Below are 25,198 nucleotides of genomic sequence, written 5' to 3'. Positions count from 1 at the left end.
ACAGGAAGCCAAGACTGTCTGCTCAGCCCTGAGACTCTGCCCCATCCAAGCTGAGCACAGAGGCTTTTGCAATTTTGCAAGTCTGGTCCTATAAGGCTGTCTCCAGCACAGGTCTCCCGGCGTAGACACAGCTGATACTCACAGCCAATTGGCCTGGAGGTCAATTCCTCCCAGTGATACCAACAACAACCAAGACTTAACTACAACAAGGCTGTACACACAGTCCACAAAGGGGTGCACCAAGAGTGTCCACCTCAGGTAACTGGGGAGGCTGACCCACTGGGCCATATAGGACACCTAGCACACAAAGCTACCCTACCAACTCAGGGAAGCAGCAAAAATGCGGAGACAAAGTAACAGATCACAAACAAAACAAATGGAGGAAAACAAATGACTGGATATAGAATTCAAAACCACGGTTATAAGGTTTTTCAAGAATTTCCTAGAAAAGGCTGATAAATTTAGCGAGACCCTCGAGCATATGAAAAAGGACCAACTAGAAATTAAACATACACTGACTGAAATAAAAAAAATATTATACAGAGACCCAACAGAAGACTAGAGGAACGCAAGAATCAAGTCAAAGATTTGAAATACAAAGAAGCAAAAAAACACTCAAGTGGAAAAGCAAAAACAAAAAAGAATCCAAAAAGTTGAAGATAGTGTAGAAGCCTCTGGGACAACTTCAAGCGTACCAACATCAGGATCATGGGGGTGCCAGAAGAAGAGAGAGAGCCAGATACTGAAAAGCTATTTGAAGAAATAATGACTGAAAACTTCCCCCACCTGATGAAAGAAATAGACTTACAAGTCCAGGAAGCGCACAGAACCCCAAACAAAAGGAATCCAAAGAGGACCACACCAAGACACATCATAATTGAAATGCCAAGAGCAAAAGACAAAGAGAGAATATTAAAAGCAGCAAGAGAAAAACAGTTAATTACCTGCAAGGGAGCACCCATACGATTGTCAGCTGATTTCTCAACAGAAACTATGCAGGCCAGATGGGAGTGGCAAGAAATATTCAAATTGGTGAAGAACAAGAACCTACAACCAAGATTACTCTACCCAGCAACATTATCATTCAGAATGGAAGGTCAGATAAAGAGCTTCACAGACAAGAAAAAGCTAAAGGAGTTCATCACCACCAAACCAGTATAATATGAAATGCTGAAAGGTATTCTTTAAGAAGAGGAAGAAGAAGAAAAAAGTAAAGATAAAAATTATGAACAACAAACAAATATCTATCAACAAGTGAACCTAAAAATCAAGTGAATTAAAAATCTGAGGAACAGAATAAACTGGTGAATATAATAGAATCAGGGGCATAGAAAGGGAGTGAACTGATAATTCTCAGGGGGAAAAGGGTATTGGGGGTGCAGGAAGAGACTGGACAAAAATCGTACACCTATGGATGAGGACAATGCAGGAGAGGTAAGGGCAGAAGGTGGGATGGGAACTGGATGGAGGGAGCTATGGGGAGAAAAAGGAGAAACAATTGTAATAATCTGAACAATAAAGATTTATTAAATTTTAAAAAAAGATGGCTGCAGCTATTCAGGATTTGTTTTGGTTCCATATAAATTTTTGAAGTATTTGTTCTAGATTTGTGAAATATGTCATTGGTATTTAATAGGCATTGCATTGAATCTATAGATTGCTCAGGTCCCAGTTCGTTGTCTCACGAAATCAAAGAAATTAATTCATGGACAAAGACATGAGCAAAAGCAAAGTTATATTACAGAAAAGCTCGTGCTGCAGGGAGGGCACCCAACTGGTTGGCCTGCCTACAAAGGATTTGACAAACGTAGAGCTCCCACTCAACTTTACTCTCTCGGTTTGGTTTTTACTGTGAGTAGAAACCTTGAAGCTGAAACCACAACAGAAGTCTGGAGAGCAGAGACATTATATAAGGGAGGGAAATAATTCAGTAAAGTTGGACCCAGAGGGAGTGGGGGGAAGAGTATAGGTGCCAGGAACAGCCAACAAATACCATAGAACATTTCCACTCCACCCTAGATGACTCCGCTCAGATATTTCTACGCACTGCTCCTTGCTGATGGAATACAAATCAATTACAACTCAGACATACGTACTGAACATCTCCCATACTTTCTAGGACTCTATCACTTCCATGCTTTTCCAGCTTTTGATAGGCATTTTCTGAGAAGTGATGGGACTATTCTATAGGACTTAATAGATAAGTAGTATGTTGAAGTAGATATATGTAGAAAAATAAAAGGATTTAGGTTTTCAGAATAAAAGAACTCAGGAAATTACTTTGATAAGAATTTAATAAAGAAAGCAGAATACAAATTTAATGGCAAAAAATTAAACATGTTTTGTAAATTTTAATACAATGTAAGGGCAAATATTGGTTATATAAATATATCAATATGATAACATAAAACAATAAATACTAAATATAAATAAAGGAATAATAAATAAAAAATAAATAAATAAATAGCATCGCCACAGTAACATATTAGGGACTGATATCCCAGGAGCTAAATTTCATAATATTTTCATTCGTAATACCCTGACAACAGATTTGCTGAATAAAACATAATAAATTCTGTGACTAAAGCTGACCCAAGAGCCTTTGACTTGACCCAAGACATATGTGCAAACATGATATGACACATTCATCATGAGAATCCTTTCAGGGCGATCCCACGTCTCCGTCCTTATTTCTCAGCCTTTCTTGCAAGGCTCTTGTTGAGGAGAAGGACCTCATGATTTCCACTCTGACAACTTCCCAGGCGCAGTCACTGTATTTATTCTCCTTCAGGTAGAGACGGATGCCCTGGAAGTACCTCTTCAAGGCCAGGGTAGGGTCCTGCGTGGCCAGGGCAGATCCCTCCTCTCCCATCTCCCGCGCCCAACAGGTGTCCAGGTCTTCCAGCTGCCGATGGAGTCCTGTGCGCAGTTGGTCCACGAGGGTCATGTTCCAGGTGACAGAGGAGTTCTCTGTGGGCAGGAGGTCGGAGATCTGCTGGAGCATCTCGTGGAGGACAGAGAGGGCCTGGGCCTTCTGGACCTGGCTGCCATCCACCGTTGCCCGGGGGAAGCTGAAGTGCTTTCTGTCCGTCAGACAGAAGAGAGGGGAGATGGTGCTCATTTGGCTCAGAAGCACTAAGTTCTCCCTGCTGAGCAGGACGTGGTCCTCAGGCAGGTCACAGCCCAGAGCTCCCCCGGGGCCAGAGCTGAACAGCACCAGGGCTGTGAGTAGCGAGAGCAGGAGGGCCATGGGCAAAGGAGGGTGCTGCTGGCCTGGCTAAGCTGGGCGTCTGGTGAACAACCTTGGGCCAGAAGTTCTCCAATGACCTTCTTTCTAGGCAGGGCCCTTAAATAGGGAACACCACAGTTTTCATTTTCTAAGCATTTCTTTCCACTTTCACTTCCTTTTTTTGTTTTCATTTAATTTAGGTGTTCTAAGAAGATGTCATTAATCTACACTACTGAATTTCACCATACACTTCAGATGTGCCATACAAGTGGATACTTAATAGTCAAATGAGAAATGTCTTTGTCCTAAAGTGAAAGTGTAGGTAGGTGTGTAAATACTCACACAGGTACATACTCACGTATATAAATTTACTGCATAAATATTGCTCTTCTTTGTATTAGCAATAAAAGTTTGCCTTGACTCTGGGCAACATGGGCGTCACCTCATCTCTGTGGGTTTGTGTGTTTTGTCAGGTACTCAGCAGACCATGGTTGGTAAATAAACTCTTTAGAACCAAGGACTGAGTTTTGTTTACTGTTTTATGCACTGCAGAAGCTCAGGTTTTTAGTGACTGCGTTTGGGGATGTTTCTCCTCTAGAACCCATTCCTGCAGGGCCACGTGGTTATGCTTCGTGGGGGCCACTAGGTCAGGACTTCTGTAGACATTGCCGTTTCCTTCTGGCATTTGTAACTGGTTGTTAGTGCTCCTCAGGCTGTGCCGATACCCCCAGCAGGAATCCGGGTTCTTTGCTGGTGGGTGTAGGTGTGGAGATTCTCATCACAAGACAGTAATATTTTCCCAGCGTCACAGATGCTATCAGCTCTAATAATGCTTTTCCTCTGGAGTGACAGTGTCCTCAGCCCAAATTCTCCTGGATTCACCCCCTGAAGGCAGGCTCACTCCATCCTGAGGTCTTTAGAATCCCCTACGTTAGAGGGGCTTGTGTCTTTGTGGCAAAAGAAACTGTTAGGCCCTAACGGTTTGGCTCAGTGGATAGAGCGTAGGCCTGCGGACTGAGGGATCCCAGGTTCGATTCCTGTCAAGGGCATGTACCTTTGTTGCAGGCACATCCCTAGTAGGGGGTGTGCAGGAGGGAGCTTATCAGTGTTTCTCTCATTGATATTTCTAACTCTCTTTCCCTCCCCTTTCCTCTCCGTAAAAAATCAATAAAGTATCTTTTTTTAAAAAAGAACCTGTCAGGATCCTCACCCTTCCTCCGGGAGTGTTTGTGTGAAGGACCCTTGTCCTCAGTGGTACCTCTGCCTGAGCCAGGACCCTGGTGTCACTGGTACCCACAGCCCTAAACGCTGACAGCAAACGTTTGTTTTGTCTAAGTAGGTGGACGCATTACTTATGCAATTGCAATCATTTATCTTCAGTGGGCTTTTCTATCCACTCATCTATTGATGGGCACTTGGGCTATATCCAGATCTGAGCTATTGTAAATTGTGCTGCTATGAACACAGGGGTGCATACATTCTTTCTAATTGGTGTTTCGGGTCTCTTAGGATATATTCCTAGAAGTGGGATCACTGGGTCAAATGGCATTTCCATTTTTAATTTTTTTGTGGAAACTCCACAATATTTTCCATAATGGTTGTATGAGTCTGCATTCCCACCAGCAGTGTACTAGGGTTCCAATTTTTCCACATCCTCACCAGCACTTGTCATTTGTTGATGGTAGCCATTCTGACAGGTGTGAGGTGATACCTCATTGTTGTTTCAATTTGCATCTCTCTGATGATCAGTGACTTTGAGCATCTTTTTATATGTCTCTTGGCCATCTGTATGTCCTGTTTGAAGTGTCTATTTAGGTCCTATGCCCATTTTTTAATTGGATTTTTTGTCTTCCTTTTATTAAGTTGTATGAATTCCCTATAAATTTTGGATAGTAACCCTTTATCAGATGTATCATGGGCAAATATGTTCTCCCACACACTGGACTCCCTTTTCATTTTGTTGATGGTTTCTCTTGCTGTGCAGAGCTCTTTATTTTGATGTAGTCGCATTTGTTTATTTTCTCCTTAGTGTCCTCTGCTCTAGGAGATGTATCCACAAACATATTGCTCTGAGAGGTGTCAGAGGTTCTGCTGCCTATGGTTTCTTCTGGGATTTTTATGGTTATCATGTTTCACACTTAAGTCTTTATCCATTTTGAGTTTATTTTTGTATATAGTATAAGTTGGTGGTCCAGTTTCCCTTTACATTGTACTAGTGCAGCGTTTATGGTTCAAGTCTCTACTTAAATTATGGAACACATTATGCTCAGAATTTCTGAGCTAGTCACAGGAGATTCAATGACGAGGTTTCTCAGTAGAAACTTGTAGAACAGAAACTGGTGAACTTCAGCTGCTCATTCAGTCTGTGCGTTTCTATTGGGCTTCTCTGTTCATCCCTCTGTCTCCTGCTCAGGATGCAGGGCAGTGAGGCTCAGGATGCTAAGTCAGTGAGAAACGGCCTGCTTTCCTTAATTATTCATGATTCTTCATTTTATTTTTTTATTTTTTTAAAAAAATTTTTAAAATATATTTTATTGATTTTTTACAGAGAGGAAGAGAGAGGGATAGAGAGTCAGAAACATCGATGAGAGAGAAACATCGATCAGCTGCCTCCTGCACACCCCCTACTGGGGATGTGCCCGTAACCAAGGTACATGCCCTTGACCGGAATCGAACCTGGGACCCTTGAGTCCTCAGGCCGACGCTCTATCCACTGAGCCAAACCGGCCTCGGCTGATGCTTCATTTTAAATGTAAATAACAACATAGTCATTACAGTGGTTTCCTGGGCATAGTCTGTCTTGCTCTTCTGTTATTATTTTTTAAAATATGTATATATATATATATATTTTTTTAATTTTTAGAATATATTTGTATTGATTTTAGAGAGGAAGAGTGAGGAAGAGAGACACAGAAAGGTGAATAATGAGAGAGAATCATTGATGGGCTGCCTCCTGCATGCCCTCTACTGTGCATCAAGCTCACAACCCAGGCACGTGCCCTGACCGGGAATCAAACCATGACTTGCTGGTTCATAGGTTGATGCTCAACCACTGAGCCTGCCCAGCCGGGCCATCAGACATTACTTTCTACTTCACTGTGTGGTCAATACAAACAACGGGAAGTAAAAAAAGACAAAGGGAGTTCACCATTTATCTCTATAATTGTCATGACTTCAGACTTTTTATTTCTCATTTACTTTCCCAGAAAGCAAAATCGACAGTTGTTTGTGGGCAAAAATGAAACAAATATAATTCTGTATGTCATAAATGTGAAAAAAGGGAAGTGACTTCTTTTGACAAGAGGGCAAAGTGTAAGTTGGCAGAATTGACTCTAGCCACACAGGGTGCCACAGAGGGAGGATGGAGCCAGCCCTGAGCTACACCAACGCAGGGCTGGGCTGCCTCTGCCAGAGGCTCAGAGAGCAGGACCTCCTGGGTCAGTGACCAGCCACATCACTTTCCTGTCATTTAATGCACATGGGACCCGCTCTGAGGACAGAGAGAAGAGTCACAGCAACCAACGCTCAGAAGACTGGCGACCACGACCCCCACTGCTGGAGCAGGACCCTCCCTGCTGCCCAGTGGATATTAACCCCGATGTACGTGCTCCGTCTGGTTAATAAATCCACTCAGCTGCTGGAAGATTGCCTTGAGTAATGTGGATTTGAGAGAAATGGAGTTGGATGATCCTAAAAGAGTGTGCTCTTAATCTAAATAATAATTATATTGATATTTTACAGTAAATAACAAAAATTTATTGCATGCTAACTATGGTCCAACCACTGTTCTAAGATCTTTGAAACAGTGAATTCAACCTTCTCAGTAATCCTATTTGCATTAAACTTGTTTATACCACTATATGCAGTGTAAATCTGGAGCGATGAATTATTTGGAAGGTACCACGAATCCAAGGTCAGAACCTTAAGGAGCTTGAGACACTGGCTGGTCTGGAAGGGCCGGTTAAAAGATGACAAGGATAGTAATGGACATGGGATTTATGAACCAAGGAGGGGCCAGAGCATGAGACCACTGAGCAGGGAGGGTGGGGTGACAAGGGATTCCAAGTTCCACTTCAAATGCCAGTGGACTGCTGTCTATGGTTCTGTATGACATCACCAGTGTGGTCTGAGTCTATAGAACTGACTGACTTTAAGTTCTAAGGAAAAGTAGACAACATTCCTTTTACATAGTTTTAAAGAGTAGAATTTTCTGACAATTGAAACAAGTTTGTCGCTGGCTCTGGAGTAACCGTGGTCCCTCCAATTCCCAGCGGGCTGCTTGGGGGTCAATGTCCCCTGGGCTGGGGACACTGCTGTTGGCCATGTCTCTGTGGGAGAGCTCTGCTCTCAGCATCCACTTCCATCTCCTCCCCCTCGGAACCAGAATGATCTGCAGAAACAGGTGACTCAGTGCAGGCCCTTCCCATTGTTCCCCTCCTGAGGGCCTGCCTGTTCCCGTCCAGGCTTTACCTGCCTCTGTTCTGCCCAGTTCTCACACTGCTGCTGACTTTCACCTCCTTCCTGCTCCTAGGTGTGCTCTGTCTATTTTTGAGCAGATGTGAGTCCTGCACTGCTGCAGCCTCCTAGTGGAATCAGAGGGGGAACTGCCGAAACAGAGGCACGGTGAGCTCCTGGATTCTGTCCCAAGTCGTGTGTGGACCTGGCTCCATGCCTTGACGGCGTTTCTGTGTGAGACTGCACATCAGGGTCTGCACAGCTGCAGCCCAGGAATCAGCTGGCAGGGAGGGTGGAGCCTTGGCCACCTCTACTCTCTGGCCCTTGACCCTGGAAACCCTCTGCTGCTCCCAGCTGGTGCTGCACCCCGATCCCTCACAGCACATCCCTCAGTGTTAATTCTGTATCCTGCTACTTTGCCAAATTCCTTATTAAATGCAGCGCTTTTTTGCGGAGTCTGAAGGGTTTCCTATGTACAATATCATGTCATCTGCAAATAATGACAGTTTCACTTCCTCCTTTCAAAAAAACTCCAAAAGTCTGGGACATGAAACAGGCTGTGGCTATAGAGATTTTCTGGGCAAGGTGACTGTAAGGAACCAAATCATTAAACATTTGCATCGCAATAGTATAATGAAAAGTGACCCAAAAAATATAGTTACAATGAAAATAAAGTCAACCAAAGAGTTAAAGAGGTCATCATATTTGAATGTTGTTAGGGAATCACAAAGACAGAGCCAGGTGAGGGAAAAAATAATGTCCTTTGTAGTCCTGTGCCTACGTCCCCCCTTCCCCGACCCCACCATGCTGTGGAGGAAGAAAGTCAATGAGAGCCCTTTAAGCCATCAATTGGAGAGAACAATCTGAAGACTGTCTGTAACCTGAAGCAGAGATTTGAGAGATCCCTGCCTCTGAGCAATTCACACACATTTCCTGACTAACTTCCTCAGCCTTAATACCTCGCTCTTCTACATGCACAATATTGTCAGATGGATTTTAGTAACTCATATTTTCTTCTTACGGATGTATACATGTCATGATTGATGTGAGGAAACCACTCATGGGCCAAAGGTCAAGACACTTCTCTGGGAAATGCTGATGCTGCTTTGCAAAGTCATACAAAGAAAGTCGGACTTAAGAAAGATTCTCATATGTAAAATATTTTCATCTTGGAAATATAACAGGTGACCGGTAAAATCTTTTGAGAAACATTTTCTTCCTAAAAAAATTATGTGGAAGATAAATTTTTGGACTCGGTTTCATTCTTCAGTCTTATGAAGGAATTGTCCCAGACTATTACACTCATTGCAATTTCGTTGTCTATGCATCCCAAAGAGCCAGCGATTTCCATGAAGTTGAAGCTGTTTACATTGTAGATGAAATATCAATTTAACCAAATGTTAAGAATCCAAATAATGGCCCTAACCGGTTTGGCTCAGTGGATAGAGCGTCGGCCTGTGGACTCAAGGATCCCAAGTTCGATTCCGGTCAAGGGCATGTACCTTGGTTGCGGGCACATCCCCAGTGGGGGGGGGGGGGGGGGGAGGCAGCTGATCCATGTTTCTCTCTCATCAATGTTTCTAACTCTCTGTCTCTCTCCCTTCCTCTCTGTAAAAAAATCAATAAAATATATATTTTTTTAAAAAAACAAGATAAAAAAGAATCCAAATAATGTTAAACAAGGGAAGAATGCTTGGCAGATTGGTCTCATCTAGAACTTGCAGGGAGATAGCAGAAACAGTGTGATAAAGGGAGAAATTAGGCAAACAAATGATAACAGCACAAAATCTCTGAAATGGTGTTATCTGTGTTCATTAGAGTTAGGATACAGGATATATCTGATATTAACATGGTGGTAAGAACTTTCCAATAAATAGTTCTAGGATGACTAGCTAGCAATCTAAGAAGAAATCAATGTCAAATCTCCTCTCATACCAAAGGCCTTAAAAGTATCTTGATGGAAAAAAAGAAATGACAGTAAGATTGGATTTTTGAAAGAGAGAGGAGACTCAGAGGAGCAGTGTAAGTTCATAAGAGGTAGCTAATTTACAAAAGAAACTGTTGGTTATTTAAAAATGTATACAAATGTCTAACTGCTGCTTATGAAGCAGGACGTGGCCACGGAGACTTTCCTGGCAAGGTGGCTGAATGGCACCTGATCTCGGGATTTTCTCACCAACAATATAAGGAAAATTAAGTAAAAAATTAAGTAAAAATTAAGCAGCCATCAAACACTGGAAGAGGAAAAATATTTGAAAAATGTTAAGCAGTGTGACAGTTAATTTTATGTGTCAGCTTAGCCAGGCCACAGTAACCAGATATTTCATCAAACATTACTCTAGATGTTTCTGGGAAGGTATGTTTAACCTGAGGTTACAGGCATTTAACCTGAGGTTACAGGCATTTACCATGTGGATTAGTGGACTTTGAGGAAAGCAGTTACCCTCCATTCTGTGGTGGGCCTCATCCTATCAGTAGAAGACCTTAGTAGAAAAACACTGGACTCCCACAATCAGAAGGAATTCTGCCTACAGACTGCCTTTGAACGTGAAATGCAACTCTTTCTAGGGTTCCCAACCTCTTGGCTCTGTTTTTGGAAAATGCTGACTCATACAGTCTGGGAAACACGTGTTTCCAAGTATTGTCTGTCTCCTAACTTTTTCTACCTGGTGGAGGGGAGGACAAGACAGCAAGGCACAGAAGTCTGTGGAAATTTCACTAAGGCCTGGGTAACCCCAAACTGCAGAGCAGCGAATCCAAATGTTGAGTGTGTTCCCGAAGGAAGAGATGAGAGACCCCTCCACAATGGCAGGCCCTCCTGCTACCTTAGCAATTCATACCTCCTTCCCGATGAAATACCTCAATGAAAATATTGTGCTGATTATAATAATTCATTTCAAATTATACCAAAACTGATCCATTGGAATAAATAAAATGTCACTAGCTCTCAGGTTACAATGATACTATTCATTCACGTTCTTTAACTTGTATCAACTTTCTCTCTTCTGCTACACCTAGATAGAATTTTTACTAATGCGTGAAAAGATGTCAAGATCACAACTGGAAAATATTCAAAGAGAATATTGTTCTGTTTAATAATAGTTGAAAAACTAATAATAGTTGATGTTTGCCCAGCCGGCGTGGCTCAGTGGTTGAGCATCGACCCTTGAACCAGGAGGTCAGGGCACACGCCCAGGTTGTGGGATTGATCCGCAGTAGGAGATATGCAGGAGGCAGCCAATCAGTGATCATCATTGATGTTTCTACCTCTCTCTCCCTCTCCCTTCCTCTCTGAGATCAATGAAAATATATTAAAAGTAATAACAATAGCTGATGTTTGATATTAGGAACAAATCTGTGACACTTGAATTGCACTATTAAGAGTTGTGTACATCATGTTTAATGGCATTTTCCTGATTGCCATGGAGGTCCGTTCCTGGTTTGGCAGCTCTACCTGCCCCTGGAGTCCCATAGCGTGTGGAAGGGGTGACTCAGAGGGAGGCTCTGGTCTGCACAGTAGGCTGTAGGTAGAGGCTGCACCTTCTCTGTCCCTTTAACAGCCCAATGCTGAAGAGTCCATGCCCTGCCTGAAGCCGGAGACTCTCTTTGTAATATGCACAAGGGGTAAGGAGACAGGCTCCTGACAGCTGTCTGTTGCCAAGAAATAGGCTTTTGTAGCACAAAGGGACGTCCCCAGGAAGTGGAGGCTTTCTGTCTAGAGCTGAACCCTGTCCTCCTCTTTGAGGCTGCCCTGTAGCCTGTGGCCACCAGGGGGCTGTCTTCCCCGAGAGGGGTGTCATTTCCCCACCCACACCCTGGATCTTGCTTTCTGTTTCTGTTTAGCTACAGGTACTATTACATCATATTCAACAGACACTAAGGAAAGCCTCTCTTGCAGATGTTTCTGCAAAACCTAGAAATGTTAGTCAACTTTCGCTTTCAACTTGTGAAGTTCTGCTCTTTAGGGAAACCTTGCAGCGGAAACCACAAGGACCAAGTAGCAGTTGTGTGATTGGGTGGAGAGGTCACGAGAGTGGATGACAAGGGTGCTGTGGGGATTTCTGCTGGGAGGGAGGGTGGGAAGGCATGTGCCAGGGGCCAGAATCATTAAACATCATGTTCTTCTGTCCTTTATCCAGGCATTTATTCTCCTTTCTCATAAATTAATACAAATCATCCTTTCATCACTGGGAAAAAAATAAGACACTTCTTTTAAATGAACAGCAGTTTTTCAGCCTTCTCTAGAATTCCCGACAGAATTCCGTTTTTCAGCAGCCTCCTTTGTAGGCCAGTTACTGAACTGATACCGGTCCTAAGATGTTTGAGAGAGAGACAAATAATATCCTCCTATATAGCTGTCTGAAGAAAACCAGGAAAATACCTACCATATTTAAAGTTCCTTTTCTGTGGAAGATCTGATGCTAAGTGCCTTGAAATGAGTAAATTCATTTAATAGTCACAAAAAAATGTAAATGTTTTGAACTTGTTTGATAATGTGTGGGAAAACTGAGGCTTAGAAAGATAAAGTGGGTTGCTCAACATCACACAAATGTTCAAGCAGAATAGAATTTCAACAAAAAATTCCATATCGTGGATTTTGGGTATACTTCTTTTTTTTTTGTATTCTGGATTTCTGCTATAATTGTTCAATCTGTTTATACTCCTGAATTATACACAACTTGTCTTGCTCTGTGGATTTCCATTGTTTATTTTCTGTTTTCCGCTGATTAAAAAATATTTTTTTTAATCCTCACCCAAGGATATTTTTCCATTGATTTTTAGAGAAAGTGGAAGAGAGAGGGAAAGGCAGAGAGAAATATTGATGTGATATTAATGTGAGAGAAACACATCAAAGACAGAGAGAAATATTGATGTGAGAGAAACATGCTGCTGCACGTGCCCCCACCACTGGGGGCCCAGGCCGGGGAGGAGCCTGCAACCGAGGTGCATGCCCTTGACTGGAATCGAACCTTGGTTCCTTTAGTCCCCAGGCCAACCCTCTATCCACTGAGCCAAACCAGCTAGGGCTGTTTTCAGCTGATTTTAACCATTATTATTTTACCTTAAGTATTCATAACATTAGGAAATATTCATAACATTAGGAAAAATTACTGAGCATATTAACCCTTACCTTATCCAGCTCTACCAGAAAATGGAATGTGTTAAAGAGCTGCTGTAGTAAACCAGTGTCACAATGAAGTCAATTAAGTAACTTAATTAATAATTCCTGGAATCATTATATTATCAGCAGTCTTTAGATCAGTGGTTCTCAACCTTTCTAATGCCACAACCCTTTAATACAGTTCCTCATGTTGTGGTGACCCCCAACCATAAAATTATTTTCGTTACTACTTCATAACTGTAATTTTGCTACTGTTATGAATCGTAATGTAAATATCTGTGTTTTCCGATGGTCTTAGGCAACCCTGCTAGCGGTTCTCAACCTGTGGTTCGCAACCCACAGGTTGAGAACCACTGCTGTAGAGCCTAAGACCATCGGAAAACACAGATATTTACATTACGATTCATAACACTAGCAAAATTACAGTTATGAAGTAGCAACGAAAATAATTTTATGGTTGGGGGGTCACCACATCATGTGGAACTGTATTAAAGGGTTGAGGCATTAGAAAGGTTGAGAACCACTGCTTTAGATACTTTGATGAGGAACTGAATTAGTTACCTATTCCTGACTAACAAATTAACAAATGAATTCTCTCACCAGCTGCTAGAGTAAAGTGTATTATATGCAAAGTAGTATTACTAAGACATGATAAATTATTATTGTAGATAATAAAGAAGTGATGATTTGAAATAAATACAACCTAAAACACATTAATATGCTGAAACCGGTTTGGCTCAGTGGATAGAGCGTCGGCCTGCCGACTGAGGGGTCCCAGGTTCGATTCCGCTCAAGGGCATGTACATTGGTTGCGGGCACATCCCCGGTGGCAGGTGTGCAGGAGGCAGCTGGTCGATGTTTCTCTCTCATCCATGTTTCTAGCTCTCTAGCCCTCTCCCTTCCTCTCTGTAAAAAATCAATAAAATATATGAAAAAAACCCACATTAATATGATTTAATAGTACATTGATTACATGAAATCATTTATTACAAATATCCTATAAAATAAAAGGCTAATATGCAAATCGACCAAACTGGGTAATGACCAGTCACTATGACATGCACTGACCACCAGGGGGCAGATGCTCAATGCAGGAGCTGCCCCCTGGTGGTCAGTGTTCCCACAGGGGGAGTGCTGCTCAGCCAGAAGCCAGGCTCATGGCTGGCGAGTGCAGTGGAGGTGGTGGGAGCCTCTCTCACCTCCACAGCAGTGCTAAGGGCCCCTCGGGGGATGTCCACCTGCCCCGTGGGGAGTGGGCCTAAGCCAGCAGGCGGACATCCCCCGAGGGCTCCTGGACTGTGAGAAGGCGCAGGCCGGGCTGAGGGACCCCCCACCCCCTTCCTGCTCCCCAGGGCATGAATGTCATGCACCAGGCCTTTAATATACCGCATAAAAGGGAAAACTCTCAGAGAAAAACTAACCCACATTCTTTCCCAGATCCCACACCGTCTCCTTTTCTACTTCAGAGTCACTAATGTCTCTTCTCTTACTTCGCTTCCAGCTACTTCAATATGAGACTGCTTGTTAAGTCTACCAACCTTGAAGGTCACCAATGCCACTTATTTTCCTGATTTAGTAGGTAGTTTCAATCTACTACTACCATGAATCCACTGATGTCTTCAGAGCACATTTATTTTCTTAAATACACTCTCATCCCTTTTCACTCTTGCTATTCTGCTAATGTATGGCCAAAATACCTCTGTTTGCTTTGTCGCTCTTCTCTTCCTTCCCATTAAACATTGAAGGGCCTCAGAATCAAGTTGAAGCCCCTTACTCACTCTACACTGCCTCCCCACATGACTGCCTATGTTCCTGGCTTACAATGGCCACACATGTAACTCCACCCATTGAATTCCTAGTGATTTTCAAACTCACATATCCAACTGACAAAGGACATTTGCATTTGGATGCCAACCAAGCAACTGTGGAGCATATTTACATTGTCTTTCCTGACATTCTTCACTCTATTGGCTGGTGAGAGAATTCATTTGCTTTTCCTTCTCCTCAATATAGCATTTAACATAACTGATATTAATTTTAATTATTGTTCTCTTGTGTTTCCCACACACACACACACACAAAAATCAAAGATACCAGAGAACAGGACTTGGGATATTCAAGTTGCAAGAGCAGCAGCATAATGTTCAGCCTTTGCCTAGCGTTATATTGATCTCACATGTATGCTGTCATCTCTAATTGGCTCTCCACTTTGTCATTAGAAAAATAACTGGCCTGGTGTCAGATACAGAGCCACAAATCTAAACTCAAACTCTCTCTGATTCATACAGCTCATAGCAACGAGACAATGGACCACATTACTTTTTGGTGGAACTTTCCTCAAGTGGCAATTACCTACCTTTATGCTGAGATTCTTTGGAAACCCCCTCACAAAGAATGATGAGTGAGCATATGCTTCCTGCTTTCTCCATACATTTCTGTGGGGTAGTGATTCCATTTCACTTTGAATTCCAACATTTGGCATGTAATAATTAGAGCATTTCTTTGGGTCACAAAGCAATGGTTTAGATCCTGAGTCTTTTGTCTGCTTTTATTTACCTCCAAACCTGCTCATTCTTCTTTATTTTCTAAGCATGGCTACAGTCTCTCTTCTAGATGTCAGGTACATAGGCTTAGAGCTTATGACATGTTATGTCTGAAAGTTTGTGTCCCCATGAAATTCATATGTTGAAGTCCTAAGCCCCAAAGTGGTTGTATAAAGTGCTGGGGCCTTTTGGAAATACTTAGAGCATGAATGTGGAGCCCTCGTGAATGGAATCAGTGCCCTCATAGAAGAGGCCTGGATGGATCCCTCAGACTTCTGCCGTGGGAGGATAAAGGGGGAAGTCAGCCCAAACTGGTTTGGCTCAGTGGATAGAGCATCGGCCTGCGGACTGAAGGGTCCCAGGTTCGATTCCGGTCAGGGGCATGTACATTGGTTGCGGGCACATCCCCAGTAGGGGGTGTGCAGGAGGCAGCTGATCAATGTTTCTCTCTCATCGATGTTTTTAACTCTCTATCCCTCTCCCTTCCTCTCTGTAAAAAATCAATAAAATATATTTTAAAAAAAGGGGGGGCGGGGGAGTCAGAGGTGTGCAACCCGAGATGCAGGCTCTCATCAGAAACTAACCATGCTGACATCCTGATGTGAATTTCAGCCTCTACAACTGTGGGCAAAAGAGTTCTGTTTTTACAAGCTGCTCAGCCTTTGCTATTTTGTTAAAGTAGCCCAAATGAACTAAGCTATGACAGGAACTATTTTCTCCTAAAACAGTGGTCTGCAAACTGTGGCTTGCGAGCCACATGCGGCTCTTTGGCCCCTTGAGTGTGGCTCTTCCACAAAATACCACGTGTGGGCGTGCACGTACAGTGCGATTGAAACTTCGTGGCCCATGCGCGAAGTCGGTTTTCAGCTCTCAAAAGAAATTTCAATCGTTATACTGTTGATATTTGGCTCTGTTGACTAATGAGTTTGCCAACCACTGTCCTAAAAGATCTCCCAGATTCGGTGAAATACTCAAGGAGAAAGAAATCACTTTATCCAACCTTCTTTCCTAGGTATCTAGTCAAGTCCCTATCATTTCAGGAGCTCAGTCAATATTCATGAAAAGGATAATCATGGTAATAATATAGAAAGAATAATATCAACATATAATTCATATCTATGTTCATGTAACTCATGTCTAGAAGAGCACAATAGAGCTAAAGTTACTTTGTAAACACTTCATGATTCTATAAGGGAAATTATGATTGAATCTGGTGTGAGCTGCTATTTTAAAAAATAATTCACTTGGTTGTGGGATATTTTCTTCAATATATATTTTCGGTATTTAGAATAGCAGGATGAGAATCCTGGGCCTGGTCATAAATGGAAGACCCATTCATTATTATTTCCCTTAAGGACCTGCAAGATGTTGCCCAATCATACTTATTTCCCTCAGGTGATGAAGAAACAACTTGAAATTGGCCATGTGCCTCGAGACCTCAACTAAACATATGTGGCCATTTTCCAACTTTGGTCTTTACCTCTGGGAATCAACCTGAATGCTTCTTTCAAAAGGTCCATGATGCTGGGAACTCTAACCAGTGACATCCATGCCTTCTCCCCGAGGTTTTAATTTCTGCAATCACTTTCAGTGTTGTTCTTGATGATGATTAACAAGAACATTGGTTATTTTTTTCACCAAGAAATCTTTAGTGCAAATAGAATAAAGATAAAGAGTAGTTTTATTCAATAACTTTATGTCCTGTTCCATTGATTAGCAGATTAGAGTCCATTTCTCAATTTCTTTGCACTTAATGCATCACTTGAGAAGAGGTTCAGACCAACTAATGGAGCGTAAGTGATATAGCCCTGTACATTCCTGGCCTTAAAAACATCTCATGTGATCAACTCTAATTTCCTTCTGTACAACTGGGTAGGATAGACTGGAGTTCCCAGAGAAATTTGGCAACACATGTTGAATATGGCAAAGATTCAAAATAGAAGGTGCCCATGATCTTCAGTCACTATTTAAACAAAGCCAAACAGAAGAGTCCTCTGATCGGGAGTGCTTGCATTGTGCTCTTATACAAATGAAAACTAAAGTTCTATAATGATCAGTGTGTGGGTAGTTTTCTGTTGATCAGTTACAAGAGCCAGCGTGAACTTAACTGGCAAATGTTTTAAACAAAACATTATCCTGAAAAACCTTTCCATTTAAAAAAATTGGAATGTACAGTTTAGAAAAAAGAAATAGGGCATACCTCCTCCAACACTTTCCTCCCAAAAGATTGAACAGATAAAAAAAATTATGTCATAAAATTGCTTATTTAAGAAAGCAGATCATGTACCTCTGTCTAAACATCATTTTGTAAATTCATGATGTACAAGATATTTTTAAAATAACCCCTTGATTTGGGTTCCAGGTATTTCTCAGCTGGTGCAGAAATGTGAGTGGAGATTGTTTGGGGATTAACAAACAATGCAGTTGAAGAGAGTCACCAGGATAAATTTCTTCTTCATTTGTTGACTTTCCCTTGAGGATTGCTACAGGACTAAAAGGTGGACTGTCACCTCCACTCTGAGGACCTCCCAGGCACAGGCGCTGTAGTTCTTCCCTCTCAGGTAGTTATGGATTCTTTGGAAGTACTTCCGGGTGAGAATTCTCACATTAGGACGAGCCCGATTTTCTCCTTCCCTCTGCTCCAGGTCCTCCAGGTCCTCCAGGCTGTGATGAAGGCTGGAGAGGAGTTGAGAGAGGAGGGTGTGGTCCCATGCAGCGAGGCTGGGCTGTGTTGTGAAGAGGTTGAAGATGTGCATGATCATCAGATGATGGAAACAGGTGCGTTGTGTCTTCTGAATTTGGGTGATTGTCCCCCTGTTCCAAGGAAATTTGAAGTCGTTTCTGTCATCCAGGCATAAGTGAGGGGAGGTCCTTTGCAGTTGCCTCAAAAGATTGAAGACTCTCAGGTTGTCTCCTCTATGGATCCAAAGGCCGTCCTCAAGAGAGCCAGCAGGGCTGGAGCAGAGCATGGCCCCTGCCACCAGCCACAGAGAGATCTGGGCCTTTGGGAATTCCAGGGGGAATCTCAGGCCAGAAGAGCAGCAACTTATCTTCTTGGGTTCCCTGGAAAGCGCTATTCTCCCGCCGGCCGCAAGGGGGCGAGCAGGTGGCGTTTTCTGATGCTGCGTTTCTGAAAAGCAGTCTTATGAACCTTTTCAATCAGTCTGGTCTCAGAGTAGAAGAGCGGTCTGTGCCCTACCAAGCGACTTTCTGCTGCTTTTTTTTTTTTAATACTATGTTTTTATTGATTTTAATTTATTTTTCTTTTCTTTTTCTAATTGATTTTTAGAGTGAGAGGAAGAGAGGGGGATAGAGAGATAGAAACATCGATGACAGAGAAACATCATTAATTGGCTGCCTCCTGCACATCCCACACTGGGGATTGAACCCACAACCTGGGCATGTGCCCTGATCCGGAATTGAACCCACCGCCTATTGGTTCCTGGGTCAGTGCTCCACCACTGAGCCTGCCGGCCGGGCTCTGCTGCTTTTATAGTGAGTGGAAAACCTTCCATTCTGCAGCCCATTCTGCGTTTTGAAAAAGGGTGCTTGGAAACGGGTGCGTTTGGTAAAGACGACTTTTGGGGGAAAGGCTCCTTTTGGGCACAGGCTGCGTTTTGTGAAGGGCGGCCTTTTGGAAAGGGGTGCGCTTTGGTAAAGGCAAAGGTGGGGGAAAGGCTGCGATTTTCCAAGGACAGGGTTTGGGGGAAAGGCTGCGTTTTGGGAAGGGCGGCCTTTTGGAAAGGGGTGCGCTTTGGTAAAGGCAAAGGTGGGGGAAAGGCTGCGATTTTCCAAGGACAGGGTTTGGGGGAAAGGCTGCGTTTTGGGAAAGGCTGTATTAGGGGAAACACCGATTTTGGGGAAGTGCAGACTTGGAGCCTCCGTTTGAATCAGTGTGATCTCAGACTAGAAAGCGGTCCGGTCCCCACAGAGGAACTTTGTGCTGCGTTAGTGTTGAGGGAAAAGCCTCCAGAGGCAGCGCTGACTGCTGCAGACGGGGCTCCGCCTGCGCCTGGCCGCGGACGCTGCTCCGAGGAAGCCCGCACGGACCCTGGCCTCGGCTGCGCTTCCCCAGGAGCTTGGGGCTTTCCTTTCGACACAGAAAGTCTCGCGAGGCCATTTCTACGAAGAATCCCATTGCTGAGGGATCAGAGGCTGGAATCCGAGCGTGTGGGTGGTTTTCATGGGTTAGGGATGGTTTCTGCAGGAGATGCCCACAGATTCGGGGCCAGGAACGTGGGAACCACAGGCTGCACCAGCCAGCGCTGGGGACGCCCCGGACTTGAGTTGGGGTGTGTTCTTCTGGGGTCACCAGGCCCAACAGAGCCAGCAGGGATGGAGCAGAGCATCACCCGGCCACCAGCCACAGAGAGATGAGGGCCGTTGAGGATTCCAGTGAGTCAGGGGACTACCGCCAGCGGGGGGGGGGGGGGGGGGGGGGGGAACGCGGGCACAATTAGCGGCAACTTCCCTCCTGGAGATCCCTGGAAAGCGCGGTTCTCCAGCTGGCAGAAGCAGGCAAGCGGTTGGCCTTTTCTCCTGCTCCGTTTTGGGGAAAGCTGCGTTTTGGGGAAAGCTGCGTTTTGGGAAAGCCTGCGTTCTGGGACAGGCTGCCCTTTGGAAAGGGCTGCGTTTAGAAATGGCTCTATTCTAGGGGAAACGCTGCTGCAGGGAAATGCAGACTTGGGAGCCTTCTTTGTGTGTCAGGCTGGTCTCAGAGTAGAAAAGTGGTGAAGGACACACCCAGCAACTTTCTGCTGCGTTTATAGTGAATGAACCAACTTCCCTCCAGCAGCCCTGGCTGAGGAAGGAGGCACAGGAGGGCAGTTAGGTGGACTTTCCTGAGGCTGCGTTTGGGGAAGGGCTGGGCTTTGGGAAAGGCTGCGTTTTGAGAAAAGCTGCAGTTTGGAAAAGGCTGTGTTTGGGGAAAGTTTGCCTTTGGGGAAAGGCTGGGCTTTGGGACACGCTGCCGATTTGAAACGGGATTTTTGGACTGGAACCCGCATTCTTTGTCCGCTGGAATCGAAGAATGAATCCACGGACCAAACGTGGTATAGCAAAGGTGGGGATTTACTGAAGAACAAGTACAGACTCCCACGTGGGGAGAGGGAAAGGGTCCCACTGAGTTCCTTTCCCCCATGGCTTATAAAGGCTGCAGATCCTGGTGCCTTGATATCCCCTCTGATTGTCACTATTCCCTTAGACTGGTTACTATAGTAACTCCTGGGCTCAAAGATTGAACCTCACCTGAAATGCCTGAGGTTCTACCCCCCACCCCCCTCTTTCCTTATTGTTTTCCTATTCCCTTTGAGCTTTCTTCTTCTCCTTCTGGAGGAAGGGCTTCCTTCTCTTTATTCTGTAAATGTAGACCTTTTGCTGTTCCCAGCTCCCTCATTCTATGGAAATGTACCTGTTGCAGCTTTCCAGCTCCCCCATTCTATGGAAATATACCTTCTGCTGCTCTGCAGCCCTGTGCTTCCTCCATGGTCCCCTTAATTTCCAAAATTTCTAAAATCTCCTAAACCTGTCCCATTTTATCCCTAAAATTCCTGTTTCAATTTGGGAGGGGCTGCGTTTAGGAAAAGGGTGCGTTTGGTAAAGGCTGCTTTGGGGGAAAGCCTGCGTTCTGGGACAGGCTGCCCTTTGGAAAGGGCTGCGTTTAGAAATGGCTCTATTCTAGGGGAAACGCTGCTGCAGGGAAATGCAGATTGGGAGCCTTCTTTGTGTGTCAGGCTGGTCTCAGAGTAGAAAAGTGGTGAAGGACACACCCAGCAACTTTCTGCTGCGTTTATAGTGAATGAACCAACTTCCCTCCAGCAGCCCTGGCTGAGGAAGGAGGCACAGGAGGGCGGTCAGGTGGACTTTCCTGAGGCTGCGTTTGGGGAAGGGCTGGGCTTTGGGAAAGGCTGCCATTTGGGAAGGGCTGCATTTAGGAAAAGGCTGTGATCAAATCAAAGATACATTTAGGGAAAGAAAGCCTGCTTCCTTCTGTACAGCGGGGTAGAACGGACTGGAGTTCCCATATTCACATGTTGAATATGGCAAAGTGTCCACGCAGAAGGTGCCACCATGACCATCAATCACTGCTTACCAAGAGCCAAACAGAAGACTCCTCTGATCAGGAGTGTTCGCTTTGAGCTCTTATAGGAATGAAAAGGAAAGTTCCATAATGGCCTGGGAAGTTTCCTGTTGATAAGTTACAAGAGCCAGCATGAACTTAACTGGCCAATGTCTTTAACCAGACCTTATCCTGAAGAACCTACCCATTAAAAAAAAAAAAAGGGAATGTCCAGTTTGGAAACAGCAAATAGCCCATCCCCCCTCCACCACCACCCTCCCCCAAAATGAAACACACAAACAATTATGTCATAAAATTGTTTATTTAAGAAAGCAGATCATGTACCTCTCTCTAAACATCATTTTGTAAATTCATGATGTACAAGGTATTTTTAAAATAACCCCTTGACTTGGGTGTCAGGTATTTCTCAGCTGGTGCAGAAATGTGAGTGGAGATTGTATTGGGGCTTAGCAAAGGATGCAGTTGAAGGGAGTCAGTCACCATAGACCAGTGATGGGCAACCTTTTGAGCTTGGTGTGTCAAACTTCGCCAAAAAACTGAGCATAACTCGGGCTGTGTGTCACTTTGAGGAAAAAACTAACTCCGAGACTCTAGTCGCAAATGTTTCATCCTCAGGAGCAGCAAATGTTTCATCCTCGGCATGCGGCCGCGTGTCATCAGAAATGGCTACGCGTGTCAGTGCTGACACGCGTGTCATAGGTTCGCCATCACTGCCATAGACATTTATTGTGAATTGGTTGACTTTTCTTTGAGGATGGTTACATGATTCCAATGCGTAGTGTCATTTCCACTCTGAGGACCTCCCAGACACAGAAGCTGTAGTTCTTCCCTCTCAGGTAGTGATGGATTCTTTGGAAATACTCCCGGACTAGAATTCCCAAATTGGGACAAGCCGGATTTTCTCCTTCCCTCTGCTCCAGGTGCTCCAGGCTGTGATGAAGGCTGGAGAGGAGTTGAGAGAGGAGGGTGTGGTCCCATGCAGCGAGGCTGTGCTGTGTTGTGAAGAGGTTGAAGATCTGCAGGAGCATCAGATGGTGGAAACAGGTGCGTTGTGTCTTCTGCATCTGGGTGATTGTCCCCCTATTCCAAGGAAATTTGAAGTTGTTTCTGTCATCCAGGCATAAGTGAGGGGGGATCCTTTGCAGTTGCCTCAAAAGATTGAAGACTCTCAGGTTGTCTCCTCTATGGATCCAAAGACCGTCCTCAAGAGCACCAGCAGGGCTGGAGCAGAGCATGGCCCCTGCCACCAGCCACAGAGAGATCTGGGCCATTGGCGATTCCAGGGGGAGTGTGTCAGGCCAGATGAGCAGCAACTTATCTTCTTGGGTTCCCTGGAAAGCGCGATTCTCTAGCCTGCCGCAAGGGGGCGAGCAGGTGGCCTTTTCTGATGCTGCGTTTCTGAAAAGCCTTCTCCGGAGCCTTCCTTTGCTATCAGTCTGGTCCTAAAGGACAAGAGTGGTCTGAGCCCGACCCAGCGACTTTCTGCTGCTTTTATAGTGAGTAAACAGCCTTCCATTCTGCGTTTTGCAAAAGGGTGCTTGAAAATGGGTGCGTTTTGGTAAAGACGACTTTTGGGGAAAGGCTCCTTTCTGACACAGGCTGTGTTTTGTGCAGGGCTAGGTTTTGGGAAACGGTGCTTGAAATGGGTGAGTTTTGATTAAGACTACTTTTCGGGGGAAAGGTTGCTTTTTAGCGCAGGCTGTGTTTTGTGAAGGGCTGCGTTTGGAAAACGGTGTTTGGAAATCGGTGCATTTCGGTGAAGGCTGCTTTGGGGGGAAGGGCTTGGTTTTGGAAAAGCCTACCGCCAGGGTTATTCGGGGACACAATTAGCAGCAACTTCCCTTGGGGGATCCCTAGAAAGCGCGATTCTCCAGCTGGCTGCCAGACGGCGCCCAGGAGGCCTTTAGTGACACTGAGTTTTGCGAACAGTTCAGTCAGTCGGGTCTGAGAGCAGAGGAGCTGGCCGGGCCCGCAGAGCCGCTCCGTGCGGCTTTAATAGTGAAGGCAGAGCCTCCATGGGGAGGCCGCCGCCGCTGCAGACGGGGCTCTGCCTGCGCCCGGCCGCGGACGCTGCTCCGAGGGAGCCCGCACGGAACCCGGCCTCGGCTGCGCTTCCCCGGGAGCTCGGGGCTTTCCTTCTGCGCGGAAGCTCCAGCGAGGCCATTGGTACCCAGAACCCGGGTGCTGCGGGCCCGGAGGCGGGGACCAGAGCGCGTTGGGCGGTTTGTGGGGAGTCGGGGCACTTTCTGCGCGGGATGCGCCCGGATTCGGAGCCGGGACCGCGGGGAGGACGGGCGGCGGCCCCGCGCTGGGGACGCTGCGGGGGGAGCTGGGCCGGGAGTGGCGGCTCCGTAGGGCTCTGGGGCTTTGGGGTGCTGTGTCCGCGTTACAGCGTTAGAGAGCCGTGGAGGGAAGTTACACAAACTGGAAAGTGCGAGCATTACAACGGCTCTTCCTGAAGCTACTCAAAATATTAAACTATTTTAATATGAAATATAAACGAAGTCTAATATTTAAAAAATATATTGAAACATAGTTTCATTGAACTTTCAAAATATTTAAATAGTTTAGAATTGAATAAATATCGCCGTAAAATTTTAATATATTTTAAACGTAAAAACTATTAACACATTCTTTGATTTTTTTTTAACACATTCTTTTAAACTTTAAAAAATATTGAACCCTAACGGGTTTGGCTCAGCAGATGATAGGGCGTTGGCTTGCAGACTGAAGGGTCCCAGGTTCGATTCCCTCAAGGGCATGCACCTTGGTTTCAGGCACATCCCCAGTAGGAGGTGTGCGGGAGGCAGCTGATCTATGTTTCTCTCTCATGGATGTTTCTAACTCTCTATCCCTCTTCCTTCCTCTCTGTAAAAAATCAATAAAATATATATTTTTACAATATTTAAATATTGATTTAAAATCAACATAAAATTTAAAAAATGTTAACATTAAACCATCATTCTATTAGAATTTTTTAAATACTTATATATTGACTATTAAGTAAATATTAACTGAAATTTTTAAATGTTTTAATTTTTAACATTCAGATTATAAAAACTGCATGTATGAAACTTCCACTTTATTTCAGCTATATTTTATTTGTACCAAAACAAGGATTTAATATAATTTTACTGTCTTGGCTGGAATGGAAGCAAACACTTGAGTGTTTTCATGATGACTTGTTGTCAGCCTGGCCTGCCCAGCTCAGCGCTGGAGCATCAGCCCGTGAAGCAGGAAGTGCTGGGTTCATTCCTGGTCTGGGCACAGGTCCTGGTTGCAGCTAGATCCCTGGGTGGGGCTTGCAGGAGGCAGCCAATCAGTGATTCTCTGTCATCATTGATGTTTCCCTCTCCCTCTCCCTTCCTCTCTGAAATCAATACAAGTGTTTTATTTAAGATGTTATTTTTTGTAAAAGGGATTACTTGTATTCAGTTGTGAGTATTGCCATGTTGGACAATTTCTTGTTACCATGTGACAATGGTGAGTCATTTTTCTTTCATTTCACTTTACTGAAACGTCATCACTGGACCTCACATTGAATGAATCGTTAAAAGTAAAAACTGGTGTTGTGTGCAGGCTTGAGAGGACAGTTAGCAGAACAAATCTTTTCCTTTTCTTTGGTTAGCATTTTGTAGACTGGATGGAACTTGCTAACATTATATTTGCACCGTGCCCCCTCCCTTCATAAGCCTCTCGGGGACTTGATGTGGAAGGTCATTTCGTGTGTCTAAAATGTTTGTATTTTGTTCATCATGGATGTCCTGACA

General features: G+C 44.4%; 4 protein-coding genes across 4 annotated transcripts in view; all 4 read right to left on the bottom strand.

The window, feature by feature from the left end:
* The window catches only part of LOC307111423 (interferon omega-2-like), a 39,235-nt gene that overhangs the window by 3,741 nt on the left and 10,296 nt on the right, over positions 1-25,198 (bottom strand). The gene's annotated exons all lie outside the window — the stretch shown is intronic.
* LOC307111049 (interferon omega-2-like) lies at positions 1,509-5,706 on the bottom strand. Its single transcript, XM_079790744.1, has one exon. The coding sequence runs from the start codon at positions 3,248-3,250 to the stop codon at positions 2,663-2,665; it is 588 nt and encodes a 195-aa protein (XP_079646870.1). The 5' UTR covers positions 3,251-5,706; the 3' UTR covers positions 1,509-2,662.
* On the bottom strand, positions 17,728-19,469 carry LOC307110500 (interferon alpha-H-like; the record flags this gene model as incomplete). Its single annotated transcript, XM_079789617.1, has 2 exons — positions 17,728-18,479; positions 19,400-19,469. 2 exons carry the CDS (start codon positions 19,467-19,469, stop codon positions 17,833-17,835), a joined length of 717 nt encoding a protein of 238 aa, XP_079645743.1. The 3' UTR covers positions 17,728-17,832.
* LOC307111435 (interferon tau-like) lies at positions 21,936-22,699 on the bottom strand (the record flags this gene model as incomplete). Its single annotated transcript, XM_079791327.1, has 1 exon — positions 21,936-22,699. One exon carries the CDS (start codon positions 22,697-22,699, stop codon positions 22,187-22,189), a length of 513 nt encoding a protein of 170 aa, XP_079647453.1. The 3' UTR covers positions 21,936-22,186.

The sequence above is a fragment of the Cnephaeus nilssonii genome, assembly GCF_951640355.1.
Source record: "Cnephaeus nilssonii genome assembly, chromosome: 14".
NCBI classification, from domain to species: domain Eukaryota; kingdom Metazoa; phylum Chordata; class Mammalia; order Chiroptera; family Vespertilionidae; genus Cnephaeus; species Cnephaeus nilssonii.
This window is presented reverse-complemented; position numbering and strand designations above follow the sequence as displayed.